A 17,933-nucleotide genomic window follows, 5' to 3' on the forward strand; every position below is an offset into this window, starting at 1 on the left:
CTCCTCAACTCGCTGGGAATGTCGGGTCTGTCCGCCGGCAGTACTGCAGCGGGACGCAGCGCTAACAGCTGATCCCTACTGTAAACAAAGGATCCCTGCTCTGGGTCTCCACACACGGGTGAAAAAAGTAGAAAAAAACTAAGAAAAACGACCAGAACTAGCACAAAACGGTAGTGCATGGTTGCAGAGTCTAATTACTAATACGTTAGTTATAGAAAAATTATGAGAAGAAAAGATAAGAAAGAAAGAAACTCAGAATGAGCAGAGCTGCTGTAACAGGCTGCCGCACACGGGGGGCGCCGGAAGTGGTATGTGAACAAGCTTTGGATTGTTGGAGCGCCTTTTATAAAAAACGTCTGTGGGAAATAAAAGCCTAAATGGCAATATATGAAGTATCATTAACTCCAATAAAGTGTTATGTGTCAGTAGTATCATACCAAATGAAGTACTAATCTTACTAAGAAGTGTTTTGCTCGTCTTTTCTGCGGTGAGAATTGAGCCATTGAGCAAAACTGTAATTCAGCCTACAAACTTTACAGATGTCAATACAGTCAAATATGTGGGGGATGACCAATCTACTAAGATTGCAAACCACAGCCAATAGGATCCAAAGGATTCAATGTCAACATCTCTGTTTCAGGCACCAGAGGACATGTGTCCATGATTGATCATGTGACTGCAGCGAATGCCAGCCTTCACAGAACAATTGGTAGGAGTGGCTCAGGAAGTAGAGATGGTCATCTACTATTTGGAAGGCTGGTGGTTTGATCCCTGGCTGCTTTGGTCTGCTGAACTGTGAACGTTAGCTAAAGAGGGCTTCGATGAATGTGTCCATTTACACCCTGGTCCAATTAAAAAGTGATTAGACTCCCATATTAAAATTAGTGTTTACAGCCTACTACAAAAATAATTAGGGCCTCTGCAATTTTTAAAAATAATTCATCCATTATAATAAAGTTGTCCATAGAGTTAAGAACACTTAGTCACTGATTGGACCTCTCAACCTTTTGGAATGATTTTCATGGAACTATGTGACCAAAAATATCACTTCCTGTGTGGTACAGACCATCCAGGCACTTTGTGCTTCTGGTGAGTGAAACTCGTATTTTATCAGTGCTAAAAACAGACGTTTGTCCGTGCATTGCAGCAGCACAGTTCATGATTAACCAATCATCACGATAGGAGTCAAGGGCTCATGTTTTAATTTGTCCTGTTTTATGTTCCTGCCCTGGAGTAATTGAAGCATTATCTTTTGGAGTAAAAAGCTTCTGTGTTCATTGTGGGCCATGATATATGTGCTGCACAGTATCTGTCTCCATTTGCCTCACAATGTTTTATCTAGTCGCTGCACTAATTTAGTGTTTGATTTGGTAGGTTTGGTGTCTGGCAGTCAGATTACAGAGATCCTTTTTAAAAATAAATGGTTAACAGACTTTTAATTTGACTTCTGTGATAAAAACATGTCTTTGAAAACACAAATGTGATATTAAGTATAGGTAGAAAAAGTAGTGCAATATTAAGACTAACAAAAGAAAATTTTTTTGCAAAATGTTTTGGTAGCTCTGTGCTGGTCCTGAAGGCTTAAGTGAAAAAGGAACTGGTGGTTTCTGTGAATAGTAAATGAGAGCCTTGTATCAAAAGCAGAGTTCTTAGACAGAAACAACACCAAATATTTATATTTGTGATGCAGACGTGCCATGAGGTCTGCTCAGCTGTCGTTGAGGTCTGTTAAGTTGACTCCTGGACCACTAAGGAACGCTCCTTTGTGCTCTGTTGGACAGGACTGGCCTGACTGGGCTGACCCAGGCTGTCTATAGCAGACAGGATGGAGGAGAAGAAGTGTTCATTGTGGGCCTGCAGCATTTCTGACTGACTCTCAATCAGGAGCAAGGTGTCTCTTAAAACTGTAAAAGAGCAGAGAGGAAGAACGGTCAGACTCAGTGAGAAAACAAGCATCTAGTTTCCGTATTTCTTAGTGAGGATGCTGTAATAGACTGACATGGAGAGGTGCTGTTGATGCAGCTGAGGAGTAGCTGTCCTGTATGCAGAACGCAGGAGGCCAGCGGCTGATGGCTGCTAAGTTCTCTCTGAAAGCTCTGACAACAAAAGAGCCGAGTGAGTGGAACAGAAGATGCATGAAGTGAGGAATGATGCAGTTTTTACAGTTCAAAGTTCACATTAGACTTAACTTCAGATATAAACTATGACTTACAAATACCTGGATGGTTCTGACAGGATTCATTTATTCAACTAAATCTAAGCGTGAACTACCTCATTTCTTATCCAACAGATTTCTCTGTTTTAAAATGGATCCATCAAGCTGGCGTGAGCGCCCACAGCTGGACCTCGAACAAGCATTCTGTGGAAAATTATAAATCTCTCATCTGCCTTCCATAAGCTCCATTATTAATCATCATAACTGCTTTAAAAGCCCTAACATAAACATCTTTCTGACAGACTGGTGGGAATTTAAAAAAAAAATAACAAAATCTTCACCTGTCGAGTGTAAACTAACATCCATTTGGAACAGTTCAGATATCTGAGAAAAGAGCAGCTGAATTTTGAGCTAACTGCAGTTTATGGAGAGATTTATGAGGCAGACCATGGAGAAGAATTACAGTAATCTAAATGAGATTTGACAAGAGCATTGGCAAGTATGGCAGTGCTGTTTGGAGTAAGTGAAGGATGAAGGCGGTTAGTATTACGAAAATGAAAATAAGAAGACTGAGTGATGTTATTTATATGTGCTGTGAAGGATGACACCCAGACTCTTAACCTGAGGGGAGGGTGTGGGGACAGAGTTATCAATGGATGGTGAAAAACTGTCAGAACTTTAGTAACTTTAAATTTGGTGCCTTTTAGAATAAATTCTGTTTTATTACCATTACATATAAGAGAGGTATGAGTAAACCAAACCGTGATTTCACTTAATCAGAAATGGATGTGGTTGGAGAGCAGCAGTGGGTTTGGAAGAGAAGTAGAGCTGGGCATCATCTGTGCAGCAGTGAAACTGGATGTTATATTTCTTGAAAATATTACCTAGAGGTAAGAGAAATAATAAAAAGCAAAGGCCCCAGGAGAGAGCCTTGGGGTACACCAGAGTTAACTGGTATAGATAGTGATCTGTGAGTAACTGGGTGATGAGTCCAGAATCAACTGAAAGCAAAAGATCATTTGAGGTGTTTCTGTACTATGAAATGAATGAAGCCAGATTCAAACTGTTCATACAAATTATTTCCAGAGGGGTGTCTATGAACCTGTGTAGCCACTACTTTTTTTTTTTTTTTTTTTAACCTAAAACCTTCGATTACTTCAGAAAGCTCTCAATGACCATACTCAGGTCATCAGGTGCAGATCTTTTAAGTCTTCCCATAATGATCCAAGTATGCTGCAGGTGCTTTCAGTTACTGTTCTTTGAGATGAGGTGTGCATTTCAACAACAGACACAAACCTTTGTGTTCTCACAGTAGCTGTCTGTATGTGTGCACATATGTAAACGTACACTTATACAGGTTTTTATATTTGCTGTTAGGAACGTGGATTTTGAATGTGATGAAATGTGCTATTTAAATAAAATTGCTATTGCCATTGAACTGCTTAATTCATCAAACAATTGATTTCTCTGTGTTAAAAATGAATTAACAATTAACATGCGTAGTAGTCCTGCTCTTGGCCTTTGTGAAACAGACACAGTAAAGTTTTTCAGGGCAGGACTGTGTGTTTGCTGCCAGTGTAACGACTCGAGAGGCTCAGCCCTCACCTGGTACTCAGCCAGAGATGACTTCCCACGATCCACGTCCACAGTGGGTGCAGTCAGCAGCTCCATCTTCTCTGACACGACATTCAGCTGCTGGATGAGCAGCTCCAGGTGAGAACAGAAGACCTGGAACATACAGTACATATTATTCATGGTGTTTTTGTCATATAATGGTTGAAATGTTGGAATACACAGATACATATCACTGAGAAATTCAAACAAAGTCACACAGTACAGAACAAGCCTGGCACAGGAAGGAAGTGAAAGATTGAAAAGATTCTGGAAAGAAAACCAGTGAGAGATGTCCAAAGGCCCAGAACAGCTGCAAAGAGATGTGAAGGACTTAAAGAGTGGAGGAGAGCTAGGAGAAATAACTTACACATAAAAACAGACTGAATTACTAGAACTTTAAGTCAAAGTTATAAAAAACTTGAAACAAAACAGCAAACGTTATAACTTAATACTGTTGAGTACTAAGGATATCAGCAGTTCAGCTGATATTTGGTCACTTATGTTCACCTATTATAAAGCTAAGTTATAATAACTGCCTGACGATGTATACAGGAGACACAGGAGAACAAACCAGCTGCTCTCCACTGAACGATTCATGATGTACTCTGAGTAAAATATGTCGCAAATGTAAGAAAAAAATCTGAACTTGTATTTTAAAATTTTCAGTTGTATTTTTTGTGTGTGTTTTAAACACAGTGGGTGTGACGGCTTCAGCAATGTTATTGTTTGGTGGCCCTGGTGCTTTTGTTCAGGTCCTCGTTACCTGCTCCTCCCATCAGTTAGGATGGATGTATACAGGGCTTGTGTTGAGTATGTCTCATGATGGCATGCAGGTCACTTAGTGGTGAAGAAAACACATGACAGACTTTGCCGCCATTCTTTGGCTTCATTTGAAGAAATATGTTGCAAAGTATCGTCAAACTTGCATATAACCTGCTCAGCACACTGTACTGTTCTGTGGTGGGGAGGCCATTTGAACATCTGATACTAGACTGTGTGGGTCCATTGATAAGGAGCAAAGCATGGAATGACTACATGCTGACTGTAATGTTTAAAAGTACTCACTATCCTGCAGCGTTTCTCTTGGCCTTTCCCCTAAAAGCTCTCACGACCTCCATATCAACGTTCGGTGTTCCAAAGGTCATACAAACTGACTGAGGAAGTCATTTCATGTCTCACTTTTGCAAAGGTAGTGGCTGCTTGGGGCTAAATATCAGGTGTCAAGTGCGTGCCATCCTGAGTCTCGAGGAGCCCTGGAGCGTTTCCATTAGACACTGAAGTCTATGTTGTTCTCTTGCTGCACTGAGCTTTCTCAGTATTGGGAAGACAGCCTGCCCTGGTTGTTGCTTGCAATAAGAGAAGCACAGGCTTCAGTCCTAATGAGTTGGTGTTTGGGCACACAGTACGGGAACCCTGAGCTTGTTGGGTGATGAGTTAAAGAGCGTCGAGCCACTATAATGTGTTGAAGCATATGGATGACTTTGGCTTTGCTTGTGCTACAGCTAAAGTGAAGCTTAGAGGAGCTCAGGACAAAATGACACAGCTTTTTATTAAGAAGGCTGAAGACCAGACTGTTGACCCTGGGGGTTAGGGTTTTGGCACTGCTGCTCTTGATAGGTTCACCTTTCCAGTCAAGGTTTAGTGGACCTTTCACTATTAAAAGCTCTTTATTAGACAGGGACTACTTGATGCATACACCAGAGAGGAGGAATATTCAGTGGTGTCATGTAAATTTATTAAAGCGCCATAATACTGCTACTTCTCTTCCTGAACTAAGCAGTGACAGCCACTCCACACAAAATCCTACACTGGATTCATGAGTGACATCTGCCACAGCAGGAGTTTAATCCTCTGATGACTTTTCAGTCTGAATCAGTTCTGCAGGCAAACTGAAAAATTATTTTTTGCTGGCTGCGAGTCTTGTATCACAGATCCAACTGCGTCCTTACCTTGATGTGTTGCATCAGAGAGTCACTCTGCTCCTGGCCCTCCAAGCTCTCCTTTGGATTATCAATCAGGCTGAGCCCACACAGTCGGTCCACCAAAGTCTCAGCCTTCTTGAGACTAGGGCGACCCAGGCCACCCCCAGCATGCCCTACGTGAACCGCTGCTGATGGAGAGAGAATGGTTTTTGTTTGTATTTTTCTTAAGGTCAGAAATCTCAAATTCACACACCTCTAAAACTTGACAATTAATCCAAACTCTTTTGGATAAAGAGATGGAAATATATCCATTGCAGTGAAGATGATTTGATTCTTTAACTGTGTACAGGGCTACAATCTAAACATCCTTACAAATATTTATTATAAATACCTGTCTGAGGAGTACTTTTGTGCTCTGTGCTCCACTTTTTAAAGTCTTTTTTGTCTTGTTTGTCCTCCTGGAGCTCCTTGACTTTAGTCCTTTCCTCCTCAACCCTGAGCCCCTGTTTTCCTGGCAAGGTAACAGAAGAGGGGACGGAGGTGGTGCATGGTTCCAAGGAGTCCCAGTTAGCTGTGACAGGGCAGCTCAGCTGGGCTGTCATCTCCCTCACCTGCACACAGGGACCACAGTGATGATGTGATGATTTTTGCTACTTTAGCAAGAATTAATAAAGGAATGCACAGTAAAAATATAAGTTTTTAAAATGATTAGCAATGATGTATGGATAATTGGCAAATGGTTCTGCTTGCACAATCACCAGAGTAGTAAAGTCAGTGTACATATACTACTGACCTGTCTGGACAGGAGCTGCAGCTCCTCCACCTGGTCTGGAAGAGGTCGGAATTCCTCATCCAGGTCCCCATACACACACCTGGACTGTCGAAGTACACTTTCAGAGCGTATGAAAGCAGAAAAGGTAGATGTGGATCGCATATGGTGCTGATAATTGAGACCATCACTAATGATAGGATTTATTTCCCCTCCATCCTCACTGCAGTCCAGACAGTCCAAGGACAAAGAAAGCCGGGAGAGTGGTTCACCTGAAGATCTAGTGATGAACTGCCGGTCAGGTGACATTACATTCGAGCTAAGAATGACTCTTTCACTGCTCTGTCCTCTTGCACTTGTTGAAATGTCCAACCCTGGCAGGCTGGTGGAACTACATGGGTGGCCCATTGCAATTCCTGAGTCCTCCAGGTTGAGGTCTGTCTGAAGGCTGTCATCCTGAAGGCTCTTGGAGCTGTCCCATTTACGGTCTACCTGTCTTGGTCTTAGTGGGTAGGTGTAATCCAGCAGTTCCTGGTACTCCTTGTTTGGATCCCATACTCTAGAGTGCCTGTCTGGAGATGGGGGCAAAGTTTCAGGGATGGCACAGGCCCAGTAGTCTGCCTGATAGGGAGACTTGGGAATCTCTTTATAGTTGAAAGAACACAGTTTTCTCTCCCTCCAGCTCTCTATCATACGCTGAGCTTGGGCTCGTTTGTTTGAACAGGAGGTGTACGTAGGATACAGGACTGTGGAGGTCAGTCTGGGCTTCAGAGGAAGGTCAAGTCCACAGACTTTAAAGTTAGAGCTTGCGAGGCTCTGCTGAGCCAATCTGTTGACAGGGAAAGATGTTCCAAATGTAGTGGAGTCCTCATGGTGCAGCTCTGAAACACCCAAGGGTGAGCCGAGGTCTTCTTCAGAGGTAGAGGGAAGTGATATTTCAATGGGAGACAGGCTAAGTCTCTGTGGGATGAGCTCCACTCTTGGTTTGGTCAAGAATGTAATATTATGATGTTCACTTCTGTCCTGCTGTTTCTCCTACAAGAAAAAAATATACTGTAGCATTATAAACTTTATTGTTGCATCAGAGTAAAAGCTTCTGGCATTTAGTCATTTACATTTATCAGCTTAGACATTTAAGCTACAAAGTGATGAAGAGAATAATAGAAAGAGACAATGATAGCATACATGAGTGAGCAGTCATTTATGGATAAATGGGGAGGTTAAAGCTCTGAAATATTTTAAAGGTCCCATATTTGACAGTTTTACCATGGATTTCAAGTTAAACAACAAAATACCACAAAGATCATGTTTGTACTATACATTTATACAACTGCCTGGAGCTTAATTTCTAACCCAATGATTTACTGTCTATAGCTTTAAAGGAAACTGGAATAGCTGCTGGCGTTGCCACTTTAAAGGTGAAGTCTGTGCATGACAGGAGCAGCCAAAAGGAGCAGAGGAGCTCATCCACTCGTTTTGCTGCAGTTACAAATTCCATATATGAGTGGTGAAAAAAGCGGCTTGAGTATGTTTGGGGTTTGTTTTCCTGCCAACAGGAACAGAAAATATGTCCTTGAAAACAGATGTATTAGTAATCCAACAGTATTAAAATACAGAGAGTAGCACAGAAGCAAACAGTCCTAAATGACTAACAGAAAGTAAGATTAGTTTAACTGCACCGAACAGCATAAAATGACATGATCACAGACACCCAGGATCAGCTTCTCTACTGGTTATAAATCCCTTCTTGAAGTTTCCACACATCATGCTTGTCCCCAGAGCTCTGCCCTGTGGGTATATAGAGCTAACATTAACTCAAAGCTGACTAGCTAATTAGCCCTGCTAGGGAACTACAGAGTTCAGAGAGTAATTCACTGGGCTTGCAGTTCTGTAAGGGTGGGAGACAATTATACTGTAAGTACACCTAAGTTATACTTTTGTTGTGCTGGACCTATGTAGAGCCTATGGCCTAGCCTTCATGCTTTGGGATTTTGCCACCAAAACACGAGCTGACGGTTGGTCTCTTTGAGATAAGACATTCCAGCTGATTTGAAAAAAAAAATGGCAGCTGTATAATAGGAAGCGACGATACTGAACAGACCAATCGCAGTCATTGCAGGTTGCACTGATGCAATATGCAGAGTCATTTTTTTCAGCAGAGCATGTTGGGTATACCAAGTATAGGTGCTTCGGTTCTTTGCCACTGTGTGGCAGCAGCTTCAGCTTAGCTATTTATTTCACAGAAAGGCTGGGGACATTTTTTACTGACTTCTAAGTGTGGGAGGCGGAGTCGTTACAAGGTCTAGAAGCAAGTGACTTCTGATTTTCACACCGCATATTTTACACCTCACAGTTTAGAAAATTCTTATAACACTATAACAATGCGTTTTCATGATAATGGGACCTTTAGCAAAAGCCAAGTCATTCTGTGTCTGCTGTATCGTTTCATCTATAAGGACAAAGAGATTTTACTTGGAGTTCTTCCTTCTCCATGTTCCTTACCTTTTCCATGAGCCTCTGTGGACGTGTCTTCTTTAAGATAGACACATGCTCTTCTACAGAAAACAGAGGCTTCCTAGTGAGATATTGCCTGCCTGTCAGATACTTGGAGGTTGCTGCCATGGTAACACCTTTGTATGGCTCTTCTTTGTCCCCCTTTTTTATCTGGACTCTTTCAGTGACTTCTGTAGTTGAGCATCTCTTGCTCTGTAGCTCTCTGTGATTTAATTTCCAGCGCTGGCGGCATCCCTGTGCTTCCATTGCAGAAAAGGAGACTTGTCAACTAAAAGAATAGAATACTCTTTAGTACATGAGAAACAGAGTAATTTACATTATAATACTGTTAAGATTATTTCAATTTGCACCTTGAAAGATTGAGGAAGCGTTTTCTGTACAGGGTTTTCTTAGCAGCAAACATCATGCTGCTCAGTTGTGGCACACAGGAGCCCTGCAATGACACAAGAAAGAAGCAAAGTACATGAGAAAATATAGAAAGGATTATCCAACTTCTGGTAAAACTGGAATTATTGCCTCATGGTCCTTTCTTATCCAACAGATGTGTTGGCTAAGAAGAGTTTTCCTCTTCTAGGATACAGGATGTCGTTTGTTCTACAGATTATGAAGCAAATAATTTGTTGCTGAAAATTTGCAGAACATAGAGATATAAAAAAACAAAAGTTCCAATAGTGCAAGGGTCAACTTTTCTTCTGAAATCACGTACAAAAAGTCCTTTGATAACTTTAGTCCAAACAATTGATATTTTGTTAATATGTCTTGCTGTTGTCCATTTTTGAATGTACAACATGAAGTCACCATAGACAGCCTATCCCAGCCTCCATGGGGCAAGAGGCAGGGTACACCCTGGACAGGTCGCCAACCTGACACAAACAGACAGACAACCATTCACACTCACATTCTCCAGTTAACCTAACCCCACTGACTGCAGGTCTTGGGACTTGTGTGAGGAAGCCGGAGCACAAACACAGGGAGTTTGATCCCCTCAGTTCTGACTACCTTCCCTCTCTTTGTTACCATCCGACTACACTTCTCCAGTCCGAACGACATTCCAATGTCATTGCTGTATAATCCTGGTAGTGTGGATCAGTGAATCGATGTCTCGTTCACTCTTGGCATACAGCTTGATGTCATCCATGTACAGGAGGTGGCTGATAACCGCTCCGTTTCGTAGTCGGTATCCGTAGCCAGTCTTGTCAATGATCTCACTGAGGGGGTTCAGGCCTATGCAGAACAGCAGTGGGGACAGAGCATCTCCTTGGTAGATCCCGCACTTGATGGTGACTTGTGCTATGGGCTTGGAGTTGGCCTCTAGTGTTGTACGCCACATCCCCATTGAGTTCCTTCTTGTACAATTCTAGGCATTCCAGTATCCAGCTGTGGGGCATTGAGTCATAGGCCTTCTTGTAATCAATCCAGGCAGTGCACAGGTTGGTCAGTCTGGTCTTGCAGTCTCGGCTGACTGTTCTGTCTACCAGTAGCTGGTGTTTTGCGCCTCTGGTATTCTTGCCAATCCCTTTCTGTGCCCCGCTCATGTATTGACCCATGCGCCTGTTCATCTTAGCCGATATGATGCCTGACAGGAGCTTCCATGTAGTACTGAGGCAGGTAATTGGTCGGTAGTTGGATGGGGTCCTTGGGGATCAGGACCGTCCGACCTTCGGTTAGCCATTCCGGGTGTCTCTCGTTAACTAGCAGCTGGTTCATTTGTGCTGCCAGACGCTCGTGGAGTGCAGTCAGCTTCTTCAGCCAGTAGGCGTGAACCATGTCGGGCCCTGGTGCTGTCCAACTCTTCATACTGGAGACCCTTTCTTGGATATCTGCCACTGTGATGGTTACTGGACCCTGTTCAGGGAGGTCGCTATGGTCTGCCCTCAGATCCACTAGCCACTGAGCATTGCCGTTATGGGTTGCGTCCTTCTCCCATATGCTCTTCCAGTATTGCTCCGTCTCCAGCCTTGGTGGTGCTGTTCTCTTATTGTTCCCTTGCCACTGAGAGTACACCTTTGCTGGTTCTGTGGAGAACAGCTGGTTTATTCTCCTGCCTTCTATCTCTCTGGTGTACCTCCTCAAGCGGCTGGCCAAGGCTGTGAGTCTTTGCTTGGCAGTATTTATATATTGCTGTATTTCTATTTCACCTTCTTTGTCGCGCCTTTAGTTGGCTAACCTCCCTCCGTGCCACTTTGATCTTGCCCTCTAGCCTCCTTCTCCATGGAGGGTACTGCCTTGTGGCTGTTCAACTTGTAGCCAAGCATCTCACTGATCACTGCTGCCGTAGTGTAGATCAGCTTGTTAGTGTCAGTAATCGTGGTTGTAGGTGTATGTATATATATATATATATATATATATATATATATATATATATATATATATGTATATATATATATATATATATATATATATATATATGTGTATACACACACACACATATATCTTGATGCATTCTCAATCATCCAGGAAAGTAAATCTCCAAAAGTTGATTCTGTTCATCTGGACGTAGCGTTTTGTGGGAGAAACGTTTCGTCACTCATCCAAGTGACTTCTTCAGTCTCAGCTGACTGCAGGTTTCCCCAAACCTTATAAACAGTACATTTGCATAATGACTGAAACCAGCCCACTGAAGGAACAATGGGCTGGGAGGTCAGTTCCTTAATCATAATTATGCAAATTCCCATGACCATTGATCAACAATCACTGACCAAAAACCTGAGTGACGAAACGTTTCTCCCACAAAACGCTACGTCCAGATGAACAGATTCAACTTTTGGAGACACACACATACACACATACATACATAGATACATCTTTCAACTATTATGAGATTTGTTCTCTCAAACAAATCTCAGTATGTCATCATACAACTCTGCGCTAAAAAGGTTCAAACTAAAGGCAGCGGGTGTTTTGAATTCTTTTTTAAAAATTTTTAAAATTGAACTTTTTATTGCAGAGCAGTAAAACAGCAGTCATGAACATATACATACACATGACAGAGATGTACTTAGATGTATGGAGGTCAACGGAGTCAAAAAAAACCAAAACCAAAACAACAGCAACAATAATAAACAATGAAAAAGACTAGCAATCATCCCTTTGCTGCCAGGCCAAATCCCATAAACCCAATTCAACCTCTGAGCGGAAGGAGTGTCCAAATAGGCCAAAAAGGGGTCCCATGTGTGGTAAAAAAGGAAAGGTTTGTCCTTAACCGCTGTAGAGAAGGTTTCCATTGGCACAATACTTATCACAGTCTATAGCCACTGGTTGATAGATGGAGCCTTGTCAGAAATCCACAGTACAATGATGCACTTTCGAGCGTAGTGCAACAATATGTGAAGAAGATCTTTGCTGCGGAAGTTGGCAGGCAGCTCATCATTTAGCCCTAACAAGTAGGGCTGGGTATCGTCACTGATTTCTAGAATCGATTCGTTTCCGATTCACAAGGTCCCGAATCGATTCGATCTACGATTCGATTCAATTCAGTTAAATTCGATTTGAATCTGGGAAATTTTGACAGTCAGAAATATTATAATTCAGATCAGTACATTGACATATTTTTGTATCTATAAAAAGGAAGCTGACACACCCAAGACTTTATCAAAGGTGTGAGCGTCACAGCAGAGGCCTTTGTGTCAAAGTAGCTGAAGATAAAACACAGAAAACCATGAAGGTGGTTTTCCTGGGCTGGGATTTTATAAAAATATTCTGCACTACATCAAAAACGAAAGAAAACCATTAATCAACATATGAACGTTACCTCTGACGTTACAGCGGTTTTATTAGAGACATGGCTGAGCGTTTTGCATTTTGCATAATTTTAAAAAGTTTACATTTGTTCAGTATTGAACGGCAGAAATTAGGTTTTCTTTTCGGAAGTATTTAAAACAAACAAACAAAAAAAAACAGCGGCCGACAGCGCTGTAAACAACAGTAGAGTTGTGCGCAACAAGCAAGCGAATAATGCAGAAAACAGTACAGAGAGGGAGAGAGAGAGAGAGAGAGCTGTGCATGAAGTGTGATTTTATCGTGGGTGAAGCAAAACAGTAAAAGTCAGAGGGAATTCATGACGATGTTTATGTGAAGCGTAGTTTGGATCGTCTTTTGCTGCTGGTTCAGTCAATATTGTTTGGAGAGAGATCAAACTAACAGCTTTAGAATCAGCGCAAAAAGGGCGTGAACACTAGTGATGTTCGATTCGTGAACGAATCGTTCAATACTCGAGAATCACTTTACTGACTCGTGAATCATGATTCACAAGCGCAACTGACTCACTGACTCATCCCTGTTGCTGTTAGCAAGCTAATTCCATTAGTAGAAATATATCTAGCTTATAATTAAAATTGTGGGGAAAAAAAACAACAGCCAGTTTCTTAACAAAAACATTTCTGCTCTGAACTGGAAGAAAAAACCCTGAGTAGAAGCTCACATCAAGACAATAGCTCCTCAGTTCACAGTAGCATCGCTCAGCTAGCATGCTAACAGCACATTTGAGTTACTCATCCCCTCCCTTGCTGTGCTGAATCACTCACTCACTCACTCACCCCCTCCCTCCTGGCTCACAGCTTCTTCTTCTTCTTGGCTGGCAACCAATGTTAAGGCGCTTTACCGCCCCCTGGCTCACAGCTCAGTGGACATTTAGATGAGAAAATATATATTTGACACATTTAAGGAAAATACCAATAAAATAAAATAAAAATAAATAAATGTTCCCTTTAGAATTTTTTTTGCTCTTTTTTGCTCTAAAAAAATAGTTGTTTTCTTTTACAATCATTCATCTTGGCAGTAGGATTTACATTAAAAGAGAAACAAATTAAGTTTGAGTGAAAATATACATTTTTGCACTCTCTGGTCAACTGACTCAGTGACTCAAATGACTCAAGAAACCCGATTCACTTTGGTGAGTGACTCATTAAAACTCGATTCAGTAAAAAGAATCGAATTTACTATCACTAGTGAACACAAAGCGCGGACCCGCCGAAACATCAGAATCAGCGAGCTGTCGGGTTTCAGCCCTGACCGTGTCCGTGCAGTTGTTGTGCCAGAAAGTGATTGCCGTCCGCGGGAGCGCGCGTAGCCGCTTAAAGCTGCAGCGCCCGTTGGGTGAGAAAGGCGACATCTCACTGATTCTGATCCGCGGGTCCGCGCTGTGTGTTTACGTCCTTGTGCAGAATCCTTGTACCTGCTCTCATTTACTGTCTTAGCTGTTTGGTGGTTGTTGAAATTTTGTGAGGTTTCACCTGAGATTCTGGCGTTTCGGGCAAAATAAATTTATATTAAAAAATCGATTCAAGATTTTAATGAATCGATTTCACGTTATCCAAGCCAGAATCGATTTTAATCGATAAATCGATTATTATAACCCACCCCTACTAACAAGCAAACCCTTGGACCCAGATGCAGTCGGCAACTAAATATGATGCAGAGCTTGTCTATGAGTGATGGGTGTTTTGGATTCTTAAATTATATCATTGCTTAATGTTGTTTCTGATCCAAAGTTGTTTATGCCGTTATTTTTATATGTCAATTTAATTTTGCTGCTGTAAACTGCTGAAGTAAATGACACAGTTTCGAGTTTACGCCACTGCACCACATTCTGTAAACAGATCAGTAAATGTAATGCAACACAGCAATAAAACGATTCCCTTTTTAACTCCAGCAGCGACAGGATATCCGCATGTTCGCGATGCATAGAACAAATGGGTTCTCTGGGTACGGACTAGATACAGTCAGAGACAGCGTGGACGTGGAGGAAACGACGACAACAACAAGCACAGAGCAAAGGACTGGAGTAATGTTCTGTCCCCTCATGACCTCTGTCATGGTTCATCTTAACCAGTCTGTAGTGCTGAGCATCACAGTCCACGAACGACAGGCTGGATAAAAACAACAACCCAAACAAAACCCACAAGTAACAAAATACGTGATGACTCTTAGCTTACTGCCGAGCCTTATTCTGTAATGGAAGTCCAGTTACACGGTAAACTCAAACATTCTCAGCCTCATAAAGTTTCCTGTTTAAACTGTATGACACTTCCCATTATCCAGCAGTGTATGTGTAAGTCAGACCAACAGCCAGTTATAGATAATATATTAAAACAATCTATCTGGTTTAGGAAAAGAAAAGAAACGACAGATATTTACCGCATTTCTCAGCGTAGCTCAGCTCGAAGCGTCCATCCGCTGTAGCTTTGTCCTCAGCCTCCCTCCTTGTAGGCTGCAGTCGTTATATCCGTAATTTAGTACAAGCCTGTTCAAAACAGTGTTATTAGCACCCAGGTTGTGCCTTATAAAGTAAATGTCGATTTATATATTATATATTATAAATCGATATATTTGATATAAGACACATTTCAACGATACAAAAGTAAGTAGCAATTACAGAAACACATAAAATTAAGGTTAAAAAAATGCGAATCGAGCTTTCTTGCGGTACGTGACTGTAACTGAGCTCTTCTTCTCCCGAGTTTTGTGGTCGTTGGCAAACTAACTTACAGGTGCATTACTGCCACCTACTGGAATTTGGACGAGAGTGTAACAGGAGAAAACAAAAGAAAATAACGAGATTCATCTTCATTGGCCAGTTATGTGTACACACACAAGGAACTGAGCCCCGGATTTGATCTCAATGTACCTACAGAATAGACGAGTAGGCAAACAGACAGTGTAGACAACATCAACATGACACAGAAAATAACAACATGGACAGCATATTTTTATGGTGCAGTTGTGTAGAGTTCAAAGATGCACAAAGTGCCCGTCTCTGTGTGGATATAATAGATTTAGTTGTTCTTACCACAGTGTTGGCATTGGTTGCCCCTCTGGTGTTACTTGATATAATTTCTAACTGTGGAATCCCATAGCTGATGATGTCTTCTGCTCACTACTAGAACTAGAGGACGTAACAATGCTGGACACTCCTGTGCGCTTTCTTTTATACTCTGCCAAGTGCTGATTTGTATCTCTCCCTCTTTCTTCCTGTCTGGACGTACAATCTCCCAGTGTCAATTAGATTTAATTACATTTATCATTCGCTCGTTTCTCTTCAGAACCCTGTGCCAATCACAATATACTCAATACAATTAATTTTATTAAATCATACATTTTAAAAGTCATTCATTCTTTTACATTAGTGGTTTCTTAGTGTCAGAGTCACTCCCCCTCCCATCATTCTCACATACACACACATGCAGCAGCCTCCAAGGCCTATGAGACCTGTCATTAGAATCATTATTATATTTTCTTATTCATTCTATTGGTTTAAAGACTCCTATGAGTGCAACATTGAGGGAACAGTTCACCCTGACCAACGTAGGGTTAAAGGGGGCCCCGCCCTGGAGCCAGGCCTGCAGAGGGTGCCCAAGGGTGAGCACCTGGTGAGCGCCTTAGCTCATGGGGCCCGGCCTGAAGAAGGGACATGGCACCACCCTCCTGTAACCTCACCACCTGCAGGAGGAACTCTAGGGGTGGGGTGCAGTGTGTGCTGGGTGGTAGCCAAGGCCAGAGACCCTGGCGGTCTGATCCTCGGCTACTGAGGCTGGCAATGGGGACATTGACCCTCTCTGGAGGAGAAGGAACCTGAGGTAGTGCTTGAGGTTGAGAGATACCGACTAGATAAAGTTGGGCTCACCTCAATGCACAGCCAAGGCTCTGGAACCAGTCTCCTGGAGAGGGGCTGGACTCTGTCCCAGTCTGGAATTGCCCTTGGTGAGAGGCAACGTGCTGGGGTGGGCACCCTAGTATCCCTTGGCTTACTGCCTGTATGTTGGGGTTTTTCCTGGTGGATGAGAAGGCTTGTTCCCTTTGCCTTCGGGTCGGGGAACGGGTCCCGACTGTCGTCTGTGCTTAAACTCTGAATGACAGTTCAGAGTAATGAGCCTTCTCAGAGTCCCTGAGTGGGGTGCTTCAGGGTGCTCCACCTGTTGATTCTTACTGGGAGACTAACACTCATGTGGACAACAACAATAAGGCCTGGAGGGGCATGATTGGGGGGAATGGCCCAGCGGTGTTCTGTTACTGGACTTTGTGCAAACCACAGTTTGTCCCTGAAAAAGGCTGAAGGAGTCTTATCGGGCTTGATTAGCCTGTGAGACTTCAGAGGCAGCCAATGGTTACCGGCAGGCTAAGTGGACCGTGGCTCAGGCAGAGGTTGAAGCAGACGCTTTGGTGTGGGAGGAGTTCAGTAAGGTTATGGAAAAAGACTTTCGTACTGTCAAAGTGATTCTGGCAAACCTCAGGTGACTCCTGAGGATGTACAATGCGGGTGGAGTGCTGCTGACTTCAACTGAGGCTGTTGTTGGGTGACTGAAGGAATACTTTGAGGACCTCCTTAATCCCACTGACACGTCTTTCATAAAGGAAGCAGAGTCTGGGGACAAGGAGGATGGCTCATGCATCACCGTGGTGAGGTCACTATCGGGTGTACAATTGTAAAATCACTTTTATATTTATCAATCTGAACATATATATCTGGAGACAGAACCGACAGTCAGCTGTAGCAGACCACCATCAATGTGCAAACTCAAACTCTTAAAATATTTAAGTGATTTTGACTTTTTTGAGCATTAACCCATTAAGTATGAGATGAACTAGGTCTGTGGCAGAAGACTATTGTGGCTCTATGCAGTTGAAGTCTGTGTTTAAATGTTTCAACTGATATTTGATTACTTTTTCTTGTGTAATTGTTCTTAAAACAAAATGCAAGAAAGGCCTGAGTGTTCAGTTAGCTCTGTGTATATGATGGTAATAGGATCCAGACACAACAAACACAATGTAAGCGTGCACATTCCATCTGCAGTGAACCCAGGCACCTGATCATATTCCTGGACCTGCTTTGATATAAAATGAAAATGGTAGACAAAAGAAAAACAGCATGGGGGAATTCTTCTGCCAGTTTGCCCATGGATTACCCAGAACAGAAGTGTCTCTGTAGTTATACCTCTGCTGACCTCAATGAAAACACAAAGTG

The 17,933-nt window shown here is 42.4% G+C and overlaps 1 protein-coding gene across 3 annotated transcripts; it reads right to left on the bottom strand.

The window, feature by feature from the left end:
* Positions 1–1,266: 1,266 nt before the first annotated feature.
* On the bottom strand, positions 1,267–15,443 carry cep68 (centrosomal protein 68). Of its 3 annotated transcripts, XM_005461454.4 has the most exons (10): positions 15,110–15,443; positions 9,325–9,407; positions 8,963–9,242; positions 6,485–7,495; positions 6,083–6,302; positions 5,719–5,879; positions 3,761–3,883; positions 2,000–2,096; positions 1,697–1,904; positions 1,267–1,607 (listed from the first exon to the last, which is right to left on the bottom strand). In XM_005461454.4, the coding sequence occupies exons 3-9, from the start codon at positions 9,218–9,220 to the stop codon at positions 1,729–1,731; spliced, it is 2,046 nt and encodes a 681-aa protein (XP_005461511.1). In that variant the 5' UTR covers positions 9,221–9,242; positions 9,325–9,407; positions 15,110–15,443; the 3' UTR covers positions 1,267–1,607; positions 1,697–1,728. The 3 variants fall into 3 exon arrangements, with proteins under 3 accessions (XP_005461511.1, XP_005461512.1, XP_005461510.1); XM_005461455.4 differs by having other exon boundaries at positions 1,267–1,904; positions 5,719–5,876; XM_005461453.4 differs by having other exon boundaries at positions 1,267–1,904.
* Positions 15,444–17,933: the final 2,490 nt, after the last annotated feature.

This window comes from Oreochromis niloticus, linkage group LG13, assembly GCF_001858045.2.
Source record: "Oreochromis niloticus isolate F11D_XX linkage group LG13, O_niloticus_UMD_NMBU, whole genome shotgun sequence".
NCBI classification, from domain to species: Eukaryota; Metazoa; Chordata; class Actinopteri; order Cichliformes; family Cichlidae; genus Oreochromis; species Oreochromis niloticus.